At 43.8% G+C, this 17453-nt stretch overlaps 1 protein-coding gene across 3 annotated transcripts; it reads right to left on the reverse strand.

The window, feature by feature from the left end:
- Positions 1 to 58: 58 nt before the first annotated feature.
- Positions 59 to 16730, reverse strand: PPT1 (palmitoyl-protein thioesterase 1). Of its 3 annotated transcripts, none has more exons than XR_004346669.1 (10): positions 16581 to 16730; positions 12971 to 13080; positions 12618 to 12745; positions 11850 to 11920; positions 9814 to 9916; positions 5768 to 5858; positions 4823 to 4921; positions 2830 to 2901; positions 2593 to 2737; positions 61 to 1535 (listed from the first exon to the last, which is right to left on the reverse strand). XR_004346669.1 is itself a non-coding variant. In XM_032611198.1 (10 exons), the coding sequence occupies exons 1-10, from the start codon at positions 16702 to 16704 to the stop codon at positions 1520 to 1522; spliced, it is 891 nt and encodes a 296-aa protein (XP_032467089.1). In that variant the 5' UTR covers positions 16705 to 16720; the 3' UTR covers positions 61 to 1519. The 3 variants fall into 3 exon arrangements, 2 of the variants coding, with proteins under 2 accessions (XP_032467079.1, XP_032467089.1); XM_032611198.1 differs by lacking the exon at positions 2593 to 2737 and adding an exon at positions 2123 to 2199 and having other exon boundaries at positions 16581 to 16720; XM_032611188.1 differs by lacking the exon at positions 2593 to 2737 and having other exon boundaries at positions 59 to 1535; positions 16581 to 16720.
- Between the last annotated feature and the right edge of the window lie 723 nt (positions 16731 to 17453).

The following is a 17453-nucleotide window of genomic DNA, read 5'->3' on the forward strand; positions in this document are numbered from 1 at the left end:
ATGTATGATATTTGCTGTACAGAGATGTAAGGACTTCGAAAAGAAAAATGACACCAAGGATAAGAAACTACTCTTTATTTTAAACAACTTCATAAAATTATTTTCACACGTCCCCACTTCTTGCCTTTCATCCTCTTAGTTGAAAAGTCTTGAGAGAGGTGAAAGAAAAATCACAGAGGGTAAACTTTGCAGCACTAGCAAAGTGCTTCCCTCAAGTATAGCTACCCACTTCCGTAAACTGGCATTCCGCAGAACAATCTTCCAAAAAGTGTTGCTAGGTTTTCATGGGATAACGGATTGGGGGCTAAGACGTCCATGTTCAAATAGCGTGGGAAACGGTAGATTAAGGTTAGTTTTCTTTACTGTAACAGGAATTTTCAGAGTCCTTAATATTCTAAGGTGGGTTGATCTTCAAGAGGAGAAAAGGGATATGGAATACTCTCTAAGCTTTTTGAGCACTCTTTTTTTCACAGAACACATCAGAAGCAGTTTGAAGTGTGCGGTAATCTCAAATTTTTGAGATGGAAGTTAGAAAGCCTGATCTCTTCGCGGTTTTCCTCCCATTCTTTGCTAATGCCAGCAATAAAGTGACTCTAGAATCCACACCACTAGTCATATTTAGAAAGGGCAGGTTCATCAAGGATGGAATGGAAAGAACTAACTGCCTCCTCCTATTTTTCTTTAAACCTCCCCCACCCCATCTAAGTTAAGCAATATGTACACTTCCTCCCTTAAGCAATCCAATTGGGTGCTAGTTCCCTCCTTTTGTGACAGAGCAACAAATTTATCACTACCTGAAGAGACAAAAAAAAGTGCTACCAAGGGAAGATGGTGGGCCGCCCGAATTTGTCTAATAATAAATAGCTACGACACCACAGAAAGCAACACAAAGAGGAGGACAGCCTCAAGAAATTATGTGGACACATCATCCAAGCAATACTTCTCCAAGCACTGGTCAAATCTCCACCAGCACAACTGAGAAAGCATTTATGTGACTACCTTAGGTCTGGGTACTGGCCTCTTGGCTTGAGATGTGGCTAGATTTTCCTGAGGAAGGCATCTGCCTTGGACTCTATCTCATTGGTTTAGTTTGTTTAGTCTCTTCCGGGCCTGGGCACAGTTCTGCCACTGACCTGCAGCAAACTCCTGATTCCTAAAACACTGACCACATCAAAGGGTTGTAAAACAATCTCCGTGGTTATTAGCTAATTAAACTTGCATTCAACACCATATGCTGATAGGATGAGGCAAAGGATAAGATTCCTATCTTGGATCTTTCCAAGCAGGGCATGTTAGACGGTGACAAGAGAAGGATTAGTTTCTAGCTGGATCTGAGCTCAGGCTTGGGCGTGGAGGGAACTGGTTTGGAAGTGTGAGGGGTTCCCTGAGCTCTGGTGCAAACTACAAGGGTTTCACTCAAGGAAGGGTATGATGTGGGCATAAAACCATGCTTCAGACAGTTGAAGATGGTCCCCTTCGAGAGCCAGGAACACCAGCTGTCCTGCGTTGTCCATTGCCTTTAGCCCCAGGCGGTCCTGCGGAGAGAAAGGCCATAATTAATCAAGAGGCTTAATGAAAAGCTTCACAGTGAAATCGTAAAGAAAGTTAACGAGATATATTCTCAAAATGCAGTCTTTTTTCTTTTGAGTATTAAAATTTAGGTGCATTGTTGAAAATGCCAAAAAGGATACTTGCCTCCAGTTTTTTTCCTAAGCATTAAAAATGTATGTGCAATTGAGGTTATTCTATACAGTTTTATATTCTGCTTTCTGAAAAGTTTCCCAAAGCTTCTGGAGGACCACCTATGAGTGGGCAAGCCATGGACAAAACTGCCTCAAAATGTCAAGTTAAGTGGGACTGAGCTAAAGACAAGAGAACATTAGCTAGATAACTTACAACAGATCCAACCCTTAGATAACAAAACTCAGACACTTTCATATCCTGTAGCTGAACATGTCATGACCCACAGCTGGGGTGCTGAAGAACAAGTATGGGTGGGAAGATGAGCAGTTATGATGGTGCCAGAATGTTGCTTCTGCTGTAGCTACCATCAGTTTGAGTTTCATGACAAGTTCTTAGTTGTAATATCCAAAACTCTTAACAGATCCTAGCTTCCTTTTACCTCACCCAAGATGGGGCACCAGATGCAGGAGAAAAGCCAAGAGATGACAATTGGTCTCGGAAATTACTTGGAGGAATCTGAATAGAAAGAAGGCAAGTGGTTCAGATGTAACACTTCTGCATTTTGGGGAGAGTATCTCCCAAGATAAAAGCCTTAAGAGTACGGAAGGCCTCAGAACTGGAGGTGGTGAAATGCTGCCACCTGTGCTTGAGAAACAGGACCTACTGCTGAACAAAATTAAAATTCACAGCTCTGTTCCTCAGTCTCCTGCAGGAGGAGCTCCCCGTGTCAGTGCCTGATTTAAAAACAGGACTTGCGCATCTGTTGTTTTAAAGTAACAGCCCTCTATGTTTCTGTCATGCGTGGGGGCTTCTTGGATTTGTAGTGGACTACACCTCAGCAAAGGAAGCTGGTTCTAAACCTTGTTATCAGAAGGAAGGAGTCAGAGATGATGTGTCCCTTGTACATGCCTGAAAACATGACGTACAGGTCCTTCAGCCTTCAGGATGTAGGCTTCGGTAAACCAATGCCTCATAAGCTAGTGCAACAGTCAACAGCCTAACAAGCCTCGTCCACATCAGACACGAGTCAGACGCTTCTTGAGTACCTGCTGTGCTGGGGTGTACAAGACAAGGTCTGTCACCAAAGCACCTAGCGGCTTCCGGAAGCAGGAGCTGAAAAGGACTGCGCCTCTCTTCCCCAGTTACCTGTGTGTACAGGGTGCTCTCCTGTAAGGGAATGGTTTCCTTGGCTTGGCCACTTCTGTAAAATCCAAACCACTGCAGGAGAGAAGGAAGAAGTGAGGTCAGATCAGACACATGGCGCATACTGCCAAACTGGTTTAAGACTGGCTAGTAGCTAAGACTACCAACAAACTGAACACCCTAACACTGCAGCGAGGAGGGAAAACAGCGTGTCTTGAGTCATCTCTTCTTAAGGGTGGGTCCTGAGGTATGAGTTAATCATTCCAAAGAGCTTTCCAACTCCCCAGAATTGCTGCTTCCTACAATTATTGAGCACCTACTCTGTGAAAATCCTTGTGCTGAAGTCTAAATATTCAAAGACGAATATGTTTACAGTCCCTGTTTGCAAGAAGCTCTAGTCCAATGCACAGAAACAACTAACTGTTCAGCATGGGGGTCAGCAAACTTCCATAAAGACCAAATACAAAATATTTTAGGCTTCAAGGGCCACGTGGTTGCAGCTACTAAATGCTGCCATTGTAATGCAAAAGCTGCCACAGGCAATATTTCTGGAATGAATATGGCTGCATTCTAATGAAACCTTATTTATAGACACTGACATTTGAATTTCATGTAATTTTCACATCATCAAATATTCTTTTGACTTTTTTCTACCATTTACAAATATAAAAACCAGTTTTAGTTTGTGGGCCATACAAATGCATGTGGCAGGCTGGATCTGGCCCACAGGTGTAGTTTGCTAGTCCCTGGTGCTCTGACACAATGTGATGAATGCTGATAGAACAGAGGCTGATGATTCTTTAAAAGAGGGAGCAAAGGCAATTCCCTGGCGGTGCAGTGGTTAGCACTCTGCGCTTCCACTGCAGGGGGCGTGGGTTCGATCCCTAGTCTGAGAACTAAGATCACGCGTGCTGTGTGGCGCGACCAAAAAAAAAAGCAGGTGGGTGGTAGCAAATTCTGCTTGGAAGAGGGGTGGCACCCTGGATGGAGGAAGTGACATTTGAGATTGGCTTTGACAGCTGAATAGAAGCTTGTCAGGCGGAGAAGGGCGTTTTAGAGACTGAAAAGCATGAACAAAGGAACACAGACACACAAAAGAAAAAGCACATGCCAGGCCCGGGGCATTTCAAGTAATACAGTATGGCTTGATGAGAGAGCAAGTGGTCATGAAGTTAAGATTAAGTTGGAAAGACAGGTCGAAGACAGGTCAAGGCACCTTGAATGTGAACCTCAGGAATTTATAGACTTTGGACTCCTAGTTCTGAACCTTTTTTGGATCACGGATCTCTGAAAATCTGATAAAAATTATAGACCCTTCCTCAGAGGGTGCAACTACAGTTGACCCTTGAACAACATGGGTTTGAACTGCTCCGGTCCACTTATACGTGGATTTTTTTCCAATACTGTGGGTGCTGAGGGCCGACTATAAGTTATATGTAGATTTTTGCCTGTGCAAAGGGTCAGCGTCCCTAACCCCGTTTTTCAAGGGTCAACTAAGTTTGCACACAATTTGGGGCGGTTGGGGGGCTGCAACCTTCAGTGTCCCATTTATAGACCTCAGAACCCCTGCTCTACACAAAGGTGGGTGAAAGGGACTGACAGTTTTTCCCAGCAGGCAGCTGTGGGCTTTTATTCGTTCGTTTGTTTCTTGTCTTTTTTTAGTTTCGCCGCACTCGGTCTTTGTTGCGGCGCGTGGGCTCTTCATTGCGGGCTTCTCTCTAGTTGCAGTGTGCAGGTTTCTCTAGTTGTGGCATGTGGGCTCCAGGGCACAGTAGTTGCGGTGTGCAGGCTTCTCTCTAGTTGCGGTGCGCTGCACGGGTTTAGTTGCCCTGCGGCATGTGGGATCTTAGTTCCCCGACCAGGGATCAAACCTGTGTCCCTTGCATTGGAAGGCGGATTCTTAACCACTGGACCACCAGGGAAGTCATGCAGCTGTGTTTTAATGCCATTTACTCTGACGGTCTCCTGGCACGTTGTGGCCTAAGCAGCATCTCACCTCAGAATCCACGGGGTCCACAATGGAATCGTTGAGGAATTTCACCATCACAAACTTCTTCAGGGCCATCAGGTTTTTCTTGTAGGACTCATTGACACCCTGGAGAAAAGGCGAACAGTAAGTACCTCAGGGACACCACCATCAGGTTATAGCTGGGGAATTAAAACCTTTCAGTGCTCTGGTCTCCCTGACCCTGGGCCACCATGTTTCTTCTCCATGGTATGGGCTGCTTTTCTAGCTTCCTTCCCAGAATATACCAGGTACAGCCTTTTCTTACCATCCTATCTGACTGACAGTGCTCCCACCAACCATGGCATACTGGTGCCACCATGAATCCGTCACTGCACTCCAAAGGCCCCCATCACATAGGTTCAAGGCTTCTAGCCAGAGAAAGCCAAGGCAAAATAAGAAACTACAAACTCTGAGTGGTTCTGCTATACTATTCTATTCCCACCGACTCCCTTCAAATTCTGTTTTTGTTTGTTTTAAACCTCCGGATAAGCCCAATATAAATTGAGCCATCTAGTTTACCAGAATCTCCCAAAGCATGCTCATCTTTGGGACACACTCAGTCCCCTCTGCAGTCTCTCTTCTAAGTAAATTACTCTTCTGAGAAAATATGACCCAAAAAGGATCCACTAGAAAGGCTTCCCTCAGTACGGCAGCAGCTGAAGTTCCATGTAAGCCAGCCAGCACCTACTGAGCTTACCCTGCTGCTTCAACACTGGGAAAGAGGAAGAACCTACAGGAAGAAAGCCACATGAATTTCAGCCTCCCTAAAAGGAACTGAATCTCATAAGCACCGCCTCCCAAGAAACAGAACTTCTTGTTTCCTGGGATATTCTGCCTGGGATATTCTGAGTAAATGGTCACTGCTAATCTGTTTATAATGCCCCAAACAGGAAAATGAATGCACATCTATGGGAGCCTGGGTTGGGTGCTTACTCTCTCCTGATTAATATCTGCCAAGAAGATGCTGTGGTTGCGGTATATGTCCTCCTTTATGGGGTCGTGCCAGTATTCTGCTTGTACCAGGCTGTGGGAGGAAAAGAAAGAAAGGTGACCAAGCTGCACTTCGGTCAGCACTCCCGGGGCATGCCCCTGTGCACAGGCCACCAAGAGACTTCAAAGGGACAAAGGACCAGAGCCTTCTGTTCCCTCTGCCTGATCCACTTTTTCTTAGCATCTCCCATGCTCCTTCTCGTCGTTGAGGTCCCAGCTTAAATACCTTTTCTTCAAAGACCGTTCTGTCCAAAGTAGGCACCTCCTCCATTACTGTCCATTGCTGCCCCCTGTTTCTTTCTGCCACGGGCTTAGCACTGTTATCTAGTGCATCTGTTTACTTGGTGACCCCCTTTCCCCAAGTAAACAGAGTATGTTACCCTAAATGTCTTATTTACAAGAGCATGTTACCCTCATTGTCTTATTCTCCACTGTATCCGCAAGACTTACAATGGGGCCTGGCAAACAGTAATAGTTCAGTACCTGATTAAATTACGAACAAAGTATTTTAAGTGCGACTAAAACTTAGAGACAACACAACCACTGCAATACTTATAAATAAAGGAAAGAGAAAGCTAAAGTTGAATAAATATTTTCAACACAGCACCACTAGTGGTACCAGCCCAACCCTGCCTACTAACCACGAGCTGAGCACTGCACTGAGAGCTTCACACACCATTGGTCTAATCCTCACAGCAACCCTTCAGGAAAGCACTATTAGCCTCGTGCTGGAGGTGAGAAGTCGGCTCAAGGACATCCAAGGCCACACAGCTGGACAGTGTAGCACTAAGCCTCTCCAACAACCCCCGAGAGAGAGAATATGGAAGGCCATGTCTTTTATTTTCCCTTCACATTTGACTGCTACTTCCAGGTTCAGTAGAGAATTCTACATTGGAAATCATTTTTTCTTAGAAGCCAAAGGTACTGCACCACTGCCTTCTAGCTAGTAGTTTTGCTGTCAGGGAGTCAGTGTGCGGCCTCACGGGGCTCTGCCCTTTACCCCCAGTGTTCTGACACTTCACGGGAATATACCTGGATGTGGGTCTTTTTTCACCCCTGATTACTTGGTGAGCCCTTTCGATGTGGAAACTCATGTCCCATAGTTCTGAGAAGTGTTCTCATATTACTTCTTTGATAATTCCAATCCACTCTTTCCTCTGTTCTCTTTTTGAAACTCCGATCAGGCAGGTATTAAACTTCTTGAACGGCTTCTCTAATTTTACCTGTTCCCCTCTTTTTTCTCCCTCATTGAGATTTTGTTCTAATTTCCAAGAAATGTCCTCAACTTTATATTCCCATACCGCTAACACATTTTTGTTCTGGTTATCTTATTTTTAACTTCCAGGATCTCTTTCTCTCGGATGACTGGTTTTACTTGCATTCTCTTCTAGCATCATGGATGATCTCTTATCTCTGAAGATAATAATACAGGCTTTTTTTTTTTTTCTTAAGGTTTTCTTCAGCTCCTTGAATTGCCATCTGTTTCTTCCAAGTTCCTTTTTACTTTTTGCTTGTTTTGGTCTTTCATTTTGGAAGCTTTCCCCAGATGTCTGACTGGGGGTCCTTGGGTCACTGTTCGTATTTAAAGAAGCTGACTGAAAGTTCTTCATGCAAGAACAGAGCTTATCTACTGGTGGCTTGACTACATGGTAGTCAGGAGGAGTCCTAACTTCTTGAAGGATTCCAAAACATGAACCTATAGGTCTTTTCTCTGGGACCAATCAGTTTTTTCAAAGAGGGATCCGTCAAACTTCTGCCTAGCAGGTAATAAGCCTGGCTGCTATCATTCTAGGAGCAGAATGGGACGGGGTGGGTTTTCAATATGGTGTCTTACCACTGTCAGGTGCTTGTTATCTCGAAGTCTGGTACTGCTTTTTTTTTTTTAATTAATTTTTTTTGTTTTGTGGCCATGTGACACGGCATGCAGGGTCTTAGTTCTCTGACCAGGGATCAAACCCATGCCCCCCGCAGTGGAAGCATGGAGTCCTAACCACTGGACGGCCAGGGAATTCCCCTGGTACTGCTTTTTTTTTTTTTTTTTTTTTTTGTGGTACGCGGGCCTCTCACTGTTGTGGCCTCTCCCGTTGCGGAGCACAGGCTCCGGACGCACATGCTCAGTGTCCATGGCTCACGGGCCCAGCCGCTCCGCGGCATGTGGGATCTTCCTGGACCGGGACACGAACCCGTGTCCCCTGCATCGGCAGGCGGACTCTCAACCACTGCGCCACCAGGGAAGCTCCCTTGGTACTTCTTTAGTCAAACTGCTCCGGAAAATAAATTTGGCTTCTCTTGTCAGGGTGGAGGAAGAGCAGTCACTTGGACGTGCATTTCAGGGAACTAAGGAGTTTGATCATTGTTTATATAGATTTTCAACAAAAAGTCCCATGCACTTACTCTACCTTCCAAGGTATCTTAGGCATCTAATTCCTGAGTCTTTCTGGGACTGTAAAAAGTGAAGCTGGTTCCTTCTTGTCAGTGTATCCCTCCACAGACATAAAGGTTTCAGAATTTTCTGCTCTACTAAAACAGTTATCACTCATTAGTTTGCTCTCTGTCTTTAAAAAAAAATGTTGATGTCTTTTATTATCTCTTCTCTCCTCTCCTGTTCTCTTTGCCCTTGTGGGTTTATCACTTTTTATTCTTTTGCTACCAGTTTATTAAAGGTTAAGAAGGAAGTGAAGATAAACACATCCATGTACCACTTTTAATCAGTACTTAGGTGTCACTGTCCCCCCACCCCCCAGCTGACTGCTCCTCTACAGTCAATAATAATCCCAATTGTGTTTGGTTCACCAAAGAAGGAAACACAAAGAAAGAAAAGGGTGGATTCTTTCTGAGGCATCTGGGCAATAGTTAGAAGAATAAAGAGTAAAGAATAAAGAACAATGTAGCTTAAACAGATCATACATACCCATGAGAACAGAGAATATTGGGACATAAATAACCAAGCTGTGACTAGACAAACCAGGGAAGGGGTAAAACTTAGCAGTGGTTTGAGTTGCCTGAGTGGGTAGGAGGTCGAGATATAAAGTCTCTTAGTTTCCTTCACTGACCATCAGGTGGCACTGTTGACCCAAGACAGCTTTGTGGCTACACGTGTAGCCAGCCAATGGGTAGGAAAGGAAAAGAGAGCTAGCTAGCTGCAGGTCTTTTCTACAGGCCAGTCATTCACAAGGCTGTACCTTGGACAGGCCTTCAAGGAAGTGTTGTATTGAAAAGCTGCTATCAAACAAGAATCATACACTTGGAAGACCCATAAGATAGATACCAAAACCATACTAGTTGATCCCAAATCTCAGTTATCACCCAGAATACTCCAGACCTACTGAATTCAAATTTCTAGGGATGGAGCCCTGGAATTCATTTTTAATGAATTTCCCAGGGGGTCTGATGTATAATTTAAGTTTGGAAACAACTGAAGGAGAACACACTCTGAAAGTGATTCTGTATATTTTTAAGTACCCAAACACAGGTAGCTAAGGACATTGACGTAGGAAGCTAACCCCTCATTGCTGACAACAGAAAGAATCTGTCCTCCAAATATTAACAGCAATTCCTTGGGCTTACTACTTTCTAAAGGCTTTTTTGGTTTTATTTTTACAGATGAAAATGTATTGTTGTGGGGACTTCCCTAGTGGTCCAGCGGTTAAGACTCTGCACTTCCACTGCTGGGGACCAGGGTTCAATCCCTGGTTGGGGAACTAAGATCCCACACGCCTCGTGGCATGGCCGAAAAGTGAAAAAAAAAAAAAAAAATTGTTGTAATTACAGTCTTCTTTTACAGAAAAAATGTCTTCCTTTCCTTTAAATTAATATTAGAGCAGTTGTAGGTTTACAATAAAATGAAGCAGGTAGTATAGACATATTTACAATAAATATCTCATTTGAAAATCACTAGCAACTACTCCTAGAATCACGGTTAGCATGAAAGTCAGCATGATATTTTCATTAGTGACAGTTCTGTATCCTTTTCAGCTAACCATACATACCGTTCCTGTATAGCTTTGTTGTAAGCTCCAGCATTCAGTGTTTTTCTGATCAAGTCACAGATGTGAGAGCTCTCTCCTGGGCACCGAGGGAGTCCAAAAACACCTATAGTAGTAGAAGACAAACATCCATGCCTTCAGTAGTCATGTACTGAATACCTACTGTGTGCAGGGCATTGCAAGAAACAAAACCAGAACTAGACCCTGATCTCGTTCATTTATTCCTCAAGAAAATAGTGTTTTGAGAATTAATACTATAACCAGCTTCCTCCTGGTGTTCCCACACTCTTTTCTGCCTCAGGACTTTTGCATCTGCTTCTCTCTGGAGTATGTACTTCTCTTACTGCTTCAATGGCTGGCCTCATTCTCATCTCTTGGGTCTTGGTTTAGAGAAGTCATACCTGAGTGCCCTAACTCAAGCAGTGCCCAACCCCAGTTCCTTCCCCTCCCCCAATTATACTTGCATCCTCATCATCCTCATTAATAACATTTTGGGGGATACCAGACATACCAGTTCTAAGCATATATTGGCAATAATTAATTTAATCCTCATAACCACCCTGTAGAGTAGAATCATTTGCACCATATTACAGATAGGAAACTTTTTTTTCTTTTTTTAAGGAAACTTTCAAACAGAGAGGTTAGATACCTTGTCCAAGGTTAGACAGTAAGTGATGGAGCCAGGATATGAACACAGGCAGTTTGGCTCCAGAGCCCACACCTTTCACCAATACAGCCACCATTCTTCCTATTGTCCTATTTTTCTTTCTTTATCATAGTTACCATTATCTGTATTTATTTTGTTTACCTATTTCATGTCTATTCTCCCCCCAACTAGAATGGAAGTTCCATGAAGGCAGAAACCTTGTCTGTCTTGTTTCTAGGTTTTTAATAAATACTTGTAGAATCAATGAATGAATGATAAAGCTGTTCCTACCAACTTGCATTTAAATGATACGTGTTCTTTAAAAAAGTATTTTCCTACCTATTATTTCATTTCATCCTCTGAAAAATTCCCACAAGATGGGCAGGGTCTTATTTTAGTTTCCCTCATCTGTGAAACAGACCTACGATACCGAATTACTTGCCCATCAGTAACCGTTAATTGGGTGAAGCCAGTTTCCTGATTATAAGGAGAATCCGTCTGTTCCTACACCCTACCAGCTAACAGCTATATCCATCAGAACAGAGATAACGTTCTATCCCAAAGACACATCTTCCCCCAAAAGTAAATAATTCTGTCTAAATAGCAAGCCTGTTGTTTTTTGAAAGATTTAATCTCTACTGTTAATTATAAAATTAACAAAAAGCCTAGACACTATTCTTTGCCTAAGTGTAAATTCAGTAGGACATCACCCATGTCAGAAAACAGGAAAGGTTGTTGGGGGACTTCCCTGGAGGCACGGTGGTTAAGAATCCGCCTGCCAGCGCAGGGGACACGGGTTCGAGTCCTGGTCCGGGAGGACCCCACATGCCGTGGAGCAACTAAGCCTGTGCGCCACAACTACTGAGCCTGCGCTCTACAGCCTGCGAGCCACAACTACTGAGCCCACATGCCACAACTACTGAGACAGCATGCCGCAACTACTGAAGCCCACGCGCCTAGAGCCCGTGTTCCGCAACAAGAGAAGCCACCACCATGAGGAGCCCGCGCACTGCAACAAAGAGTAGCCCTGCTCGCCGCAACTAGAGAAAAGCCCACACACAGCAACAAAGACCCAATGCAGCCAAAAACAAACAAATATATAAATTTTTTAAAGAAAAGAAAAAGGAAAGGTTGTTGGACTTTCCTAACTCCTAAACCACCACCTGTTACATGGCTGCAACCACCTCACCTCCATGAAATCATGTCTATTAAATTAGAGAGAAGTAGGTGGTAACCTAATGATTCACCTGTGTTCCAGGCCTCTGGAATCCGATTTCATCATCTCTCCTGGCTAATTTACTATAAATTAGAAAAACAGGATTTTTGCAAGGATGGCTGACTTCTTGTACAAATAGAGCTGCTAGAATTTTTTAGGCAAAGGGGACAAAGTTACCTTGATGTTGTCCCCCAACTGATATGAGATTGATCATAGGAGGTGATGGGCATCTCTGAGCCACTGCCCTCCTGGAGAAAAAAAAGGATTATCAGTTCCAACTGTCAGATGGAAATGTATCATCAACAATTAACTTCCCAGGGCTTCCCTGGTGGCGCAATGGTTGAGAATCTGCCTGCTAATGCAGGGGACATGGGTTCGAGCCCTGGTCTGGGAGGATCCCACATGCTGCGGAGCAACTAGGCCCGTGAGCCACAACTACTGAGCCTGCGTGTCTGGAGCCTGTGCTCCGCAACAAGAGAGGCCGCGACAGTGAGAGGCCCGCGCACCGCAACGAAGAGTGGCCCCCGCTTGCCACAACTAGAGAAAGCCCTCGCACAGAAACGAAGACCCAACACGGCAAAAATAAAGTAATTAATTAATAAACTCCTACCTGCAACATCTTCAAAAAAAAAAAAAGAAAACCACAGCTTTTCTCCTTTAAAAAAAAACAAAAAACAGTTAACTTCCCAGATTAAGCTACTTAATCCTCTGTGGCTCCCCAAAGCCACAAAGTTTCAGGACTTTCCTCTGATACCGCCAAACAAATCTTTATTCCTTCACAGAAAATAAGTTAAGCTCCATAGAACTTCTTCCATGGGGATATTTTAGAAGAGTTTCCCTTCCAAAATAGGTGAAGATTCCAAAAGAAATGAATGGGTAGATCTATCTGAATCAAAGGGAAAAACAATCAGTTCCATGTAAGTGATATAACAAAAAGGGACTTACAGAAATTGGCCTCCCTGGGAGAATCCCATAGCATTGTAGCCTTGCTGCAATTCAGGATCCTTAGCAAGAATCTGACACACTGTTGTTACTTGGGAGTTGACATTCAAAAAGAAGCTGTTCTCCACATCCTAAAAGAAGAGCCATGAGAAGTGAAAGGATGCAGCTGAAAACTCTCACTGGCACCTTCTCTAAGAGCAAACCTGTTTAGGTTGGTACCCTCACAGAAGCCACTCAAGAACTAAAGTATCACTGTATGATCTGCAGCTAAAAATACAAGGTTAAGCATCTTAATCGTGTATTCTATGAAATCAGTCAGCAAACCTTCAAAGGAACAGAGCCGTGAGGGGCCTCACCTCTACCAGGGTCTTCCCAATCTCTAAAGACAAGACGTAAATTCCAGGTATTTTCTTCTCGACCATTTTCTTAACAGCGCCCATGCTTAAGGGATTACAACAGCTGTCTCCTAGAAAACAAAGGCAATCGTGGAAACTCATGAGTAAAAAAAAAAGTATTTTTTTAAAAAAACTTCTGTGCTTTAAAGGCATTAATGAAAATGTGAAAAGACAACATACAGAATGGGAGAAAATACTTGCAAAACATATACTTGATAAGGGTTTAATACGTGGAATCTACAAAGAACTCTACAACTCCACAACAAGAAGACAATCTAATTAAAATGGGAAAAGGACATGAACAGACATCTCTCCAAAGAAGATACACAAATGGCCAACAAGCACATGAAAATATGTTCAACATCAGTGCTCATTAAGGAAATGCAAATCAAAATCACAATGAGATACCACTGCACAACTACTAGGATGGCTTTAATTTTTTTTAAATTAATTCATTTAAAAATGGAAAATAACAAGTGTTGGCAAAGATAGGGAGAAATAGGAACCCTTTACATTGCTGGTGGAAGTGTAATATGGTGCAGCCACCATGAAAACAATTTGATGGTTCCTCAAAAACTTAAACATACAATGACCATATGACACATCAGTTTCACTTCTGGATACACACCCAAGAGATGTGAAAACGTATGTCCCTACAGAGGTTTGTAGAAGACTAAAGCAGCATTATTTGTAATAGCTAAAAGGTGGAAAGCACCCAAATGTCCATCAGTGGATGACTGGATAAACAATTGTGGTACATATATACAATAAAATATTATTCCACCATAAAAAGGAACAAAGTATTGACACATGCTACAATGTGGATGAACCTCGAAAACAGTATTATAAGTGAAATAAGCCAGAGACAGAAGGTAACATTGTATAATTCCTTTTATATGATACATCCAGAATAGGCAAATCGATTGAAACAGAAAGCAGACTGAACATTTCCTGGGGATGATGGGAAGTGGGGGATGAAGAGTGATTCCTTAATGGGTAGAGGTATTTTCTGGGGTGATGAAAAAGTTTTGAAACTAGAGAGAAGTGGTGATTGCACAACGTGAATACACTAAATGTCACTGAATTGTATACTTTAACATGGTTAATTGTATGTTATATGAATTTCACCTCAGCAACAACAAAAAGAGAGAACAACATGTTTTGCTCAGCTCATGTTCATCAGGTAATAACAAACTTCAAAAGCCCACACAATATAATGGGGACACCAAATTCACAACTGAAAATAAGCAGGGGTGCAGATTCCCTTATCATCTAGAACATTTGGGGTTAATAGACTCAAAAACACTTTGGAATCTGATTTCTCTTTAGGGCCAGGACTACAGTAAGACAAGTAAAGCGCCTAGGACACAAAATTTAAGGAGGTGCTAACTCTTGCGTTCATGTAAGTGCTGGCCTTGAACTTACATTTTGTTGTTTTTTTTTTCCTGTTTCAAGGAACCAGAACTAAGAATAGGAAGCAAAGTGGCCGCTGAGTGGGAGAACTGGGCTGAGATCATTTTCCAGTTTGAATTTAATCATCCCATTTTCAACCTGAGAATAAGCTTAAGAATTTGTTTTTAAAGAAGGAAAAGGCCTCAAGCATCTTTGATTTCTTGCACTAAACTATAATTGTGGGTTACTTAACTGCCTCCCATACAGAGTGACTGTGCTCTGGGAGGGCATGGAGCTCCCCTGTTCTCCTTTAACTCCACTGTAGTAGCCCCAGGCCCTGGCACAGCCTTGAAAGAACTGTCTCTATTTACTGACTCTAATTCCACTCTGAACATTTTTCTTTAAGCCATTTCAAAAAGGCTCTCACTCTCACCACTCCCCTAAAAGTGCTTTTGTCAAGGTCATTAGTGATCTTCCTATTCCTAAATCCAATAACCAATTCTCAGCCCTCATCTTATTTGACCTGTCATCAACATCTCACAGTTTTTTACTCCCTTCCTCTTGAAACATTTTCATGTGGCTTCCAGGACTTTGCCCTCTCCTGACTCTCCCACCTCCCTAGTCGTTTCATCACTGTCTCCTTTGCTAATTCCTCCCCATCTCCTCAACCTCCAGACCTGACTGCTTCAGGTCTCAGTCTTTAGACCTCTTCCCTCCTCTGTGTACACTCACTCCCTAGGTGATCTCACCCAGTTCCATGGCTTTAAATACCAGCCATATGCCAAAGGCTCCCAACTTTAATCTCCAGCCTGTATCTGTCTTGGACTCCACACTCCAAATGCCTCTACATCTCCTGGATGTGTAACAAACAACTCAAATTTAGTAAGTCCGAAAGCAGACTCTTGGTTTTCATCCCAAATTTGCTCACCCTACAGGCTTCCCCATTTTGGTAAAATGACATCACCCTTCTCACTGTCCAGGCCAAAACCCGTGGAATCATCCTTGACTCCTTTCTCATCCCACATCTAACCTGTTATCAAATCCCGTTGGTTCCATCTTCAAACTATATCCAAACTTTGACCACTTCTCAACATCTCCTCTATTACTAAACTGTTTCAAGTCACCATCACCTCTTGCTTAGATTACTGCAAAAGCTTCCTAACTTTTCTCCTTGCAAAGGTCCATGACCCCCTACAATCTATTCTCAATATAGCAACTAGAGTGCTTTTAAAGTGCAAATCAGATCATGTCACCCATCTGCTCAAAACCCACGAGAACTTCCCATCTCATTCTAGCCAAAGTTCCTACAGTAGCCTTAGTAGACCCAACGACATCAGCAGGCCACCCTCATCCCCCTCCCATCCCTGAACTAAACACCTATTTTCTTCCAGCTACAATGACCTGAATGCTGTTCCTTGAACATACCACCATACCTGACATACTTCTGCCTCATGGCCTTTGCATCTGCTGTTCCTTCCACCAGATATTCACACAGCATCTTCCCTCATCGACTTCAGGTCTTTGCTCAGGTGTCACTTTCTCAGTGAATCCTTTCCTGACCTTGCTCTATAAAACTGCAAGCCCCCACTTGCAGTCCCTATCCCCCTCTCTGCCTTATTTTTCTCCATTTCACATATCACCATTTGACATATTATGTTACATTCTATTATTATATTATATTATAGTCTGTCTCTCCCACTGGAAAGTTCTAAAAGAGCAAAGAATTTAGTCTATTTCGTTCACTGCTGTATCCTCAGCATCCAGTAGGTATTCAATAACTATGTGTCAAACGAACTACTGGTGCCTAACAAGTCTCTTCAATGTGTGAATGAACAAAAGGACGGATGCCCCGGTCATGCAGCCACAGCCCAGCCTTCCCCGAGCAAGTGTCTGATGCCGCACCCGGACGCCACTGCCATGGGGATTAAACCAGGGCACCACGTAAAACCCTACCGCAGTGCACAGCACTCTGTGAGCGCTCACCAAAAGACAGCTCCTTCCGCATCTCCCTTTCCAATGCAGAGTAACCCCCAAATCCTAGACCGTGGGGACTGCCGGGTGCTGTGTGACCACGGTCCTCGCCCTCCACACTTGCACTTTGCAGAAGCGAACACAGGTTTGGAGAGGTAAAGAGTCGCCAAAACCTTTTGACTCTCTTCTCACTCCCTCCTTCACTTACCCATCCCATGCCAGATCACCAGAGGCAGCGGGGCCGGCGGGTCAAGATGCCCCAGCGCCAGGGAAGCGCAGGACCCCGGCAGGAAAGCGAGAGCCAAGAGCCACAAAGAGCTGGACGACGCCATCTTGACTCAATCACATGACCGCGTTCCCCTCTCCTGGGCCTGGCGCGGGAGGGGCTGGGCCGCAGCCTCCGCATCTCCGCATGGGAAGCTGCGCGGACTGGTGTCTGTCCTGGAGTGTTACCCTAGCGAAGAGACCGCCAGCAGGAATCAAATGCAAGCCAACATTTATTCAGCGCTTCCTACGCATCAAACACTATTCTAAGCGCTTTACATCTGGTATCTGATTTAATCCTCGTAACAACGCCGAATACACTTCTCCCCATTTTATGGGTCAGGACACTGAGGCGCTGAGCATTTGGGTTTGGAACCAAGTTCACAGAGAGTAAATTGGCGGATCCAAAGTCTTTGCTCTTAACCTCTGCATTGCACTGCCTTTGGAAGGAAAGTACTTTGTGGAAGGAAGAAAAGAAGGACTCAGCTCTCTATCAGAAATTGAAGGGGAGGGATAATTTCCAGGGTTAATCATGGCAGTGTGGTATTCTCTATCATGAAGGAAAGATAGGACTTCAACAGGCAAAGATGAAATGCGGGAGAAGGACTGTTACGAGTTAAGGTAGACAGGACAGCTACCTGTTTTTTAGAAATGGCAGAGCTTGCAGATTGACAAGAGCATCTGATGGATGCAAGAGTGACGGAAAAAGCCACTGCCACTTCCTGGTCTAATCTTAGAGCTGGGTTATTGCAGGAAACTCTCTTCCACCATTTTACCCTTTTTCATTTGCCTCCAGATTCATTATCTCAATCCACTT

The sequence above is a fragment of the Phocoena sinus genome, chromosome 1 (genome assembly GCF_008692025.1).
Source record: "Phocoena sinus isolate mPhoSin1 chromosome 1, mPhoSin1.pri, whole genome shotgun sequence".
In the NCBI taxonomy this organism is placed as follows: Eukaryota; Metazoa; Chordata; class Mammalia; order Artiodactyla; family Phocoenidae; genus Phocoena; species Phocoena sinus.